Raw genomic sequence first — 9,447 nt, 5'->3', positions numbered from 1 at the left:
TTTCTATTTCCCGAGGCACGGCACTGCCAGGGTGACATTGCACTGCGCAGAACAGAGCACAGCTGACCATCCAAAATGTGTAGAAACACCAGAAACGACAAATGGAACATTCCTGATGTCAGGAAGCCAATCTTTAGAGAAATCTGAATGAGAACAGCACAATGGTCTGGATCAGGAAGGAACTACAGCACATACATATACGAAAATATATGAGGACAATATACAGAAGTTACTATAGAGCCAGGAGTGGAAAGCAAAGCAAATTTTAAAAAATATGAATTTAAGGAAAAAATTAAATACAGAGGGCAAAACGGTGGAATGCAAAAGTGAGCTGTGATAAAATATGCAGATGGCAATGTTTTACAGTGGAGCAGCAAAAGAATTATGAAGATCCAAGAATGATGAGGGGCAATGAGAGCAGCAGTGAAGACAAATATTTTCCTGCTTGAACCAAAAGCTGTTCACCCACACAAAATTTGTGTTTGCCCTCCTCTGGCACCCTGGTACAAAGCATGACTGAGCTTACTCACAGAATGGCCCACTGCTTCCTGGAATTACATTCTCAGGGAAGGGGACACAAACTTCCTAAGAAAGGGAAAACCTTGATGCAGAAGTACAACAGGAGTTTTCTGTCCAGCTGGCACACTAGATAAACACACAAATCATTTAGAAAGAATCTCAGCTGGACATTCCTTAGAACACCCAGATTTCAGCTATAACAATATTGTAGCAAAACTTCACTAATAAAAGAGGGCTATAGTCTCACTTGAGAAATGAAAAAATAATATTGACAGGCACAGAACAGACTCTCAACTCCCACAGATGCCTGGCCCCGCAAAGGCAAATTCTGTTTGTGTTCCCATATCCCAGAAACTGGCACCTGGAAACATCTAAAAGAACCTGCCTGCTGCCACCATCTCAAACAGGGCCAAGCCCTTGCACTGGGAAAGATCCTTCTGCATGGAACTGCCCAGACCAGGGAGGAGCCTTCTTTGGCACCACAGAATTTACAAAGATTGTAACAGCCCTAAAGTGGAAACTTAAAAAGTCACTGAAGGAAATCAGATAAATGTTTGCTATTACCCTGAGCTGGACCTGCTGACATGGTAATGACACCTTTTTAAGTTCTTTTTTTTGATGGTGTTTGCATGTTTTTTTGCCAGATTGAATCATGGAATCACCTGTAACAATTCTGAAAAGTGTGGCTGTTTCTATTGTACAGTTTTTCCTCTATAGGGTATAAGGGAAAATTTTACTCTTTTTTTTTTTTTTCTTTAGCAAAAAGTCTGTTTTGTGAATAATGCCTCCAGGCTCCAAGAGTTTTGTTCTCTGTGTCATCAACCAAGTTTCCATATGCTGCTATAAGTTTCAGCAGCTTTTTGAAGAGACTGTCCACTGTTTCTTATGTATAACACATTTTGTGTGTGGCATCATGGGGGCAGCCCCATGTCACCCAGCTCTGCCAGCAGGTACACAAAACTGACATCAAATTAACTTAACAGGAATTAAAACATCTTTTAGGACAGCCTTTCCCCAAGGAAAGCAGGGGAACTCAGCTGGACAGCAGAATTTAAAAGCCTTTTCTTCTGTCACCCAGCCTCCCAACAGCCTTTTCAAGCCTTGGAAGACATTCTGCTTCCTCTGATGTCTCCAAGACAAGGAGGGCTCCTCTCAGAGGGAACAGCTTATAGCCAAGACCCAGAAATATAGTAAGGCATTCAAAAATGCAAAAGGAATAATTCAGTGGAAGTCCTCATTCGGAAGCGTTTCCCTGTGGCACACACCTGCTCTGAGGATGGCACAGATCCACCCACTTTTTGGTGTGAAACTGAGATCACAGATGGCAAAAAACACCAATAAAGTCCCCTCCAGCCAAAGTTAACCCATGGAATAACTGTGGGTCTCAAATAATGGATTATGAACATACTTTGGTTTTAATCCTCGACCTCTTAAACCAGGGCAGTAAACCCTGAACCTCAGTACTCCCTGCCCATGGCAGGCAGTTGGAACTACATGACCTTTAAGGTCCCTTCCAACCCAAACCATGCTGTGACTCTCTGACAGTCTATTTACCTCCTGCAATTACTTTGCTGCCCTTAAGCCAATTTCCAGCAGAAAAATGCCAGCAGCCCCCAAGCTACAGCCACAGTTCCAGCTGGACTGCAGCTTCCCAAGCTGAGGCAACTTTGGGGAACATGTGACATATCCTAAATTCCTCCTCTATCAAGGAGGTGGGTGGTCCTGCAGGTAGGGCTGATACAGGAATAAATTTTCCCACTAGCTGTTTTCCTCATAAGAAGGGGTTAGTGGTGGGTGTAATATATGTGTATATATATGCATGCATGTGTGTGTGTGTATGTTTTCTTCCAGGGCTGCTGTTTTCTCTTAAGAGGAACCTCACAAAGCTGTGTCATTTCCTAACTAATAATAGGATAATTATTATCTACACAGGCCAAGTATAACTTAAAAAAACCACAACAGGCTGAGGCAATTTTTTAACTCTCAAGGTCACTAGGTGCTGTTGGAGTAGGAGCTCCCTGAGCAGTCCGAGCAGGGCAGCTCCGACCTCACTTGGAGCCACGCAGGTCCTGCCCAGCCGGGCGCTGCCCTGGGGTGGACAGAGGGACCCAGACAAGCTCAGGCTTGTGGGAATCTCATGAAATTTAACAAGGCCAAGTGCTGGTGCTGCGCCTGGGTCGGGGCAACTCCCAGGATCAGTCTGGGGAGGGGGCAAGCAGATGGAGCAGCCCTGGGAGAAGGAGCTGGAGCTGCCTCAGCCCTGAACCCCCTGCCCTGGGCTGAGCCCCAGCGTGGGCAGCAGGGGAAGGGGATTCTGCCCCTGTGCCCTTTGCTCAGGTGAGACCCCACCTGCAGAGCTGCCCCAGCACAGGCAGGAGCTGGAGCTGCTGGAGAGAGCCCAGGGGAGGCACCAGCATGGTCAGAGGGAGGGAGGAAAGGTTGGGAGAGTTGGGATTTTGCAGCCTGGAGCAGCTTTGGGGTGACCTCGCTGCGATCTTGCAGTACTGAAGGAGCTGTATGGAATCACGAGGATACACTATTTACAAGGGTCTGGAATGACAGAACAAGCAGGAATGGCTTCAGAGTCAGTCAGAGCATGGTGATAGTAACATCAAGGTTGTGACTTCAACGGTATGGGCCATTTACTTAAGAATTGGATTCAATGATGCTTGGGGGTCTTTTCCAATTCGGAATACTCTGTGAACCTGTGAAACTTCAAACTGAAGGAGAATAAGTTTAGATCGGCTATTGGGAAGAAGTTGCTCCCCGCGAGTGAGGCCCTGGCACAGAGTGCCCAGAGCAGCTGTGGCTGCCGCAAGTGTCCAAGGCCAGGCCGGAGCAGGCTGGGCCGGCGGGCGGTGCCCGTGCCCCGGCGGGGCGGGCGGGCCGCGCCCCGCGGTCCCTCAGGCGGGCCGGGCGGGACAATCCCCGCGGTCCCTCAGCCGGGCCGGGCGGGACAATCCCCGCGGTCCCTCAGCCGGGGCGGGCGGGCCGCGCCCCGCGGTCCCTCAGCCGGGCCGGGCGGGACAATCCCCGCGGTCCCTCAGGCGGGCCGGGCGGGACAATCCCCGCGGTCCCTCGGGCGGGCCGGGCGGGACAATCCCCGCGGTCCCTCAGGCGGGCCGGGCGGGACAATCCCCGCGGTCCCTCGGGCGGGCCGGGCGGGACAATCCCCGCGGTCCCTCGGGCGGGCCGGGCGGGACAATCCCCGCGGTCCCTCGGGCGGGCCGGGCGGGCCGCGCTCGCTGCGCCGGCGCCGCCGGGGCGGGGCGGGCCGGGCCGGGCCGGCCGCGGCTGCGCGGGGCGGGCGCGGCCATGGCGAAGCACACGGTGTCCTCGGCGCGGTTCCGCCGGGTGGACGTGGACGAGTACGACGAGAACAAGTTCGTGGATGAGGAGGACGGCGGCGACGGGCAAGCGGGGCCTGATGAGGGCGAGGTGGACTCGTGCCTGCGACAATATCCTGAGGGGAGCGGCGGGGGCGGAGCGGGCGCGGCCGCCGCCGGGGCGGCCTTGTAGGGGAACAGCGTGAGCGGCACCGGTGGGCAGGGAGAGATGGACGGAGAGGGCTGGAGGGGATGGGGATGGAGGGGAAGGGACTGGAGGGACAAGGGAGGATGCTGAAGGGGAAAGGGGCTGACAGCAGAAAGAGGCTGAAGGGGGAAGGGGCTGGCAGAGGGAAGAAGCTGATGGGGGAAGGGGCTGGCAGAGGGAAGAGGCTGAAGGGGGAAGAAGCTGAAGGGGGAAGGGGAAGAGGCTGGCAGCAGGAAGAGGCTGACAGGGGAAGGGGAAGAGGCCGACAGGGGAAGGGGCTGGCAGAGGGAAGGCGGCCCAGCTTCCTGCCCTGCCCGCAGCAGCCGCAGTGCCCCGGGGCCGCGCTCAGGGCGGTGTCCCGGGATGCAGACAGGGCGTTCCTGTGCCCAAAGGGTTCCCGTGCCCGCTGCCAGGGCTGCCTCGCCCAGCTGGCCCTTGGTCACTTTTCCCTGGGCTGCTGTCCCAGTGGCTGCTGGGGCTGGATGTGACAAGCTGAGATCTGTTCTCGGGGGCTACAGATTGCAGAAGTGATGGAGAATGGTTTCTTTTTTACTCGTTCAGGGAATGGCCTAGGAAGTATTCAGCAGTCCCGGAACTATACAGCTGCTTGTTGATGCTGCTCCTGCCTCAAATGGCCTGAAAATTGCTGTCTTAGGCTGTAATGTCTTCTTAGCTGGTGAGGGAATCCCTGCATCAGAGTGTTTTCAGTCATGCACAAGCCAGCTACAAATATAGCTGTCCTGGTACTTGATGTCCGTGTACTTGGTGTCTGGTCCTTAACCATCTGGCACAGGGAACATGATGGCTGCACTGCAGGCAGCTCTGAAGAACCCTCCCATCAACACAAAGAACCAGGCAGTGAAGGTAAAATAGCAACTGCTCGCTCATGGGTTACTCCCTAAAAATCCTTTCCTGTCTCTGTTACTTCTGTGCCACTAGTTGTACCTTGAGGAGGCAAGAGGAGCAAAATTTAAGGTGAAACATCCATGACCACAAGTGTTTTAATCTTGTTCAAAATACTGTAGCTCAGGTACAGTACTGTCCACGTACCTTTACCTTGGTGCTGGATCAGGTGTGGTTCTCCTGCCAGTGCTGGTTGTGTTTTGTGTGCCCAGGTGTCATCATGTGCCTGTGTCTGCCTCAGACCAGATATGGCAACTCACAGATGTAATCCTTGTGTGCTCAGGGAACCAGGGTTGCAGTTGTCACCTCTGACTAACGAAACCACCAGCAGTGAGACTACAAAAAAGGAAGAATTGGTTTTTGTCACATCCAATCAAAATGAAGCTGTTAAACCTCAGGAAAAGCAAGTCCTCCCCCTGTGATAGTGTGGGAGTCTGCTGTGTGTGTGCATTTCTGAACATCCCCAGGATGGATCCTGAATAGCTCATGATTGCAGTGGTGGGAGGAGCAGGCTGATAAGATATGGAAGTGCCCAGCTGGTGAGTGCCTGCAGTCACTTCTCCCTGCCCAAGGAGAGGCCCAGGGGCATGGCTCCCAGCTCCATGGTTCCTGGCAGAGCTGTTCCTGCAAGCCCCAGCCCTTTCCTGAAGGGTTTTACAGAGCTCTGAGAACCAGCTGTTACAAATAGAGCTGTATAGCTTTGTCCTCACATTAATCACTTGCTTCCATTAGCCCTCTATTGAAGGATTTAAGAATACATTTGGTGGTGGAATTGAAGAGGGTAGAATGACTGAACATTAATACCTGTCTTAATTTTTGGTTATCTTTGGAACTTATATAATTTTACTTACAGTCATGTGGGAAGTCTTGCTGAAGCAAGTGATTATGGGGTATTATTAAATTGGGCAGGAAAAGTGACATCCAGTTTCTGTAGGGGGAAGGTGCCTGAGGTGTTTGTACGATGGAATTATTCAAAAGTCCAGCAACCCTGAGACATTTTTCTCTCATCCTGCCTCAGTTAGTGATGGACGAACAGGGGGAGCTGCTCCTTGCTGATTGCACGGCTAATTTCTGCTGTAAGCTCACCTCACACATTCCCAGGCCTGAAATGACATCCAGATCAAACATTATTAATTCTTAATATTAATGTCCAGTCTGCATCCAGTGTGCCTGGGACTGCTTGGAAAGCACGTGGCTTCCAGCAGTCACCTTTTCCAATGGCATTTCCCTGGATCATAATGGTTGTGTCATGTTAAACAGTACAGAGGTATGGAGAAGGCTCTAGTGGGAAGAGGGGCCAGATAAGCACTTGGTTGTTATAATTATTTTGGAACTTGATACATCTTGAGCTTCCATATGAACATTTACTATTTAGCCATAATTAAGGGGTGGAGAATTGCAAACACCCACAGAGGCAGAAAAACTAAAGCAGGGCAAATGTGTTAAACTCTTTTACCTTGTTTATCCTTGAGAGGATGTGTCTGTTAATCTTACTATGACAAGCTCTTCACACACTGTCCTCTTCAGAGGTGTTAAAGAGAAAAATGCTTTACAGCAGTGTTTGGCTGTGCCTCACACCGGGATGGTTGTGTCTGTGCCTGCCTGTTGACAGGACCGTGCTGAGAGCATCGTGCTGAAGGTGCTCATCTCCTTCAAAGCCAACGACATTGAGAAGGCGGTGCAGTCTCTGGACAAGAACGGGGTGGACCTGCTCATGAAGTACATCTACAAGGGCTTTGAGAGCCCCTCTGACAACAGCAGTGCTGTGCTGCTGCAGTGGCACGAGAAGGTGCGTGCACGGGGACAGCTCCTGCCACAGTGCCCAGGCCCTGAGCCTGGCCAGAACTCCCTTCCTGGCTGGTGAGACTCAAGTGCCAGTTCAGGCTGTGATGAGGGTGTGGCCCTGGAGCTCACAGCTCAGTTATTCCTCCTGCCCGCTGCTGCTTCCTTGAGTTAACACCCAAAAGTTAAAGTTTTGGTTTCTCTTAGACTGAGGCAAACAAAATGGTTTCATCCAGTGATTCAAATGGGCTGAAGGGGAATTTCCTTCCTGGAGGGAAGCAAAATTTGCAGCTTGATTTATGCAGGGAAATGAAAGCTTAATTAAAGTTAAATAGCTTTCTTGAAATCGAGGGTGATTATCATACCCTGGCACTCTAGCTGCTGGTGTTTCGTGGAGGGCAGGCAGATACTCACGTGCAATATGAATGTGATCCAAGTATTTTCATAGACTCCCAGAATGGTTTTGGTTGGAAGGGACCTTAAAGCTTATTTCATTCCACCCCTGCCATGGGCAGGGACACCCTCCACTATCCCAGCTTGCTCCAAGCCCCGTCCAACCCAGCCTTGGACATTTCCAGAGATGGAGCAGCCACAGCTCCCCACCCTGACAGAGAAGGATTTCTTCCTGATACCTAATCCTAGTCACCTACTAACCTACCCCCTGTCAGTTTGAAGCCCTTCCCCCTTGTTCTGTCACTCCAGGCCATGTCCAAAGTCCCTCTGCATCACTCTTGTCAGCCTGTTGAGGAGCTGGAAGGGAGCTCCAGGCTGCAGCTGGCCTGGCTGCTGTTCACTGCCGTGTTTGCCTTGGCAGGCGCTGGCTGCCGGAGGAGTTGGGTCCATAGTGCGTGTGCTGACTGCCAGGAAGACGGTGTAATCCAGCGGGGTGACGGTGTGACTCCAGCAGGAGCCGCTGCTGCAAGCCCCGATCCCCTCCCAGCACGGCCGCCCCGGGCAGCCCTGACCCCCAGCTTTGCCTTCGCCCTGCTGCTTCTGTCATACCCCACCAGTGATGCGCATCGTGATCTCTTCTGCAGTGAAGTTCTGGAAAATTATGAAGGTGGAATTTTACTTCTAACAGGAATATTTGGTACTCGCCAGCCTTTCAGTGACATATTCAGTGATGTAAACAATTTGGTGTTTAGAGTGATTTGCATTTGTGTGTAATTGTGGCAGATTTTGACCTGACTCTCTGAGCAAATGCTGAGGGACACAGGGCAGTGTCTTAATTTTTTGCTCGTCAAGCAGTGTTCTGAGCTAAAATCTTGATATTTGAGAAGTGGGGCAGCTATTATTAACTGGACCATATTGCCTTTGGTCATCTTCTGACCCTACATCTGTGAATAGGCGAGAAAAAAAGCTCTTTTTCAGCCCCAATAATCATTCCAGAGAGCTGAGTATCTTCCTTAACCTGCTCAGGTTCCTTGCCATCAGCCTAATGCTGGGTCCATAGTGGGAAGGTCACAGTGGGATGGAGTTTCCATCATGCAGTTTGGAAAGTGGAATTTAAAAGGTTAATGGTCCATTTACACTGGAGCCCAGCCCAGTGAACTCTTCTTATTTGGGGGAGCAAAGTTCCTGAAGAGAAGAAGAAAAAGCAGCTTTTACACAGCCAATTGCCTTTCAGCAACTGGAAAGTGATTTGGTTTTGTCAAGCACAACTAAATGGTTGCTGGGGGTAGTCTGAGAAACATATCCTGGTATCGACACCATCCTTGCAGAGCCTCCCCTGTTTTGTTTTCTGGTTGTGAAGGGTCTGTAAGGAGAGCAGACAATTCACATTCCTGTTGCATTGTGCCTCATCATGCTAGCTAGTGGGCCAGTCAGGTTCCCAAATAAAGAGGAGAATTTTAAAGAATTAGGAAAGCCCAGGGCATCCCAGACCACGGATCACCGTAGAAGGTTTAGGGCCCGGCCTAAAATACATGTGTTTTAATTTCACTATTTTACTACAGTTCAGTTGTGTAAAACTGTTGGGGACCTCGTGAAATCTTTGCTGTTTTTTGATATCTGCTTTGTTTTTGTAATAATAATAAAGTCCAGACAATAAACCGTCACTGAATATTTACTCACAGTGTCTGACATGCCTTCAATGGAGACAGGATCCAGCACGGTTACCTCTAAACCATTCGGTGCCTCCCTTGTTCTCTTCCTGGGATGGTTCTGCTTGCTCACTGCCTCCAGAAGAACAGAGGCACAACCACAGGAGGCACTGAGATCACCAGGTGGGAGACCCAGCCTTGCTGCAGAAAGCATCCAGGTTTCACCATAGATCGTACAGAAAGTCTCCTGGTCGTGCAGCGAGGGTTCTGTCCTTACAGCTCTGCCAAGGACTGTGATTGGCTTCTCTGGTTCTTTCCACTTGCCCAGATTTGGGTTGAGACATCGATGAACCTCATTTTAAAAAAATAAGCTGTAATCCCAGAGAAGTGGGAAATATTTTCCAAAACAATTGATGCCAAAGCAGATCAGCTGCCTCTAGGTGTCATTAGATAAATGAAGTGAATAAATTGAGTGGTCTTAAGGTTCTGCAGATCCCCTTGGGTGAGGCTGTGATGGGTTTAGGAACATTTACAGGACACGTACATCGGTGTTTCTGTTCAGGGATGTGCTAAAACACGCATTGCTGTGGGGATAGGGCAGGATTTGCAGGGGCAGCTCTGCTGGTAATGAGTGACAGGAAAAGGAAAAGTAAATGTAGTCTTAAAA

At 50.6% G+C, this 9,447-nt stretch overlaps 1 protein-coding gene across 2 annotated transcripts; it reads left to right on the top strand.

Annotated features, from left to right (window-relative positions):
- Window positions 1–3,774: 3,774 nt before the first annotated feature.
- On the top strand, window positions 3,775–8,806 carry ARPC5 (actin related protein 2/3 complex subunit 5). Of its 2 annotated transcripts, XM_072932692.1 has the most exons (5): window positions 3,775–3,978; window positions 4,846–4,917; window positions 6,569–6,745; window positions 7,553–7,664; window positions 7,700–8,806. In XM_072932692.1, exons 1-4 carry the CDS (start codon window positions 3,835–3,837, stop codon window positions 7,613–7,615), a joined length of 456 nt encoding a protein of 151 aa, XP_072788793.1. In that variant the 5' UTR covers window positions 3,775–3,834; the 3' UTR covers window positions 7,616–7,664; window positions 7,700–8,806. The 2 variants fall into 2 exon arrangements, with proteins under 2 accessions (XP_072788793.1, XP_072788792.1); XM_072932691.1 differs by having other exon boundaries at window positions 7,553–8,806.
- The last annotated feature ends 641 nt before the right edge of the window (window positions 8,807–9,447 follow it).

The sequence above is a fragment of the Taeniopygia guttata genome, chromosome 8 (assembly GCF_048771995.1).
Source record: "Taeniopygia guttata chromosome 8, bTaeGut7.mat, whole genome shotgun sequence".
In the NCBI taxonomy this organism is placed as follows: Eukaryota; Metazoa; Chordata; class Aves; order Passeriformes; family Estrildidae; genus Taeniopygia; species Taeniopygia guttata.
The sequence above is the reverse complement of the archived record's forward strand: the minus strand, read 5'-3'. Positions and strand labels throughout refer to the sequence as shown.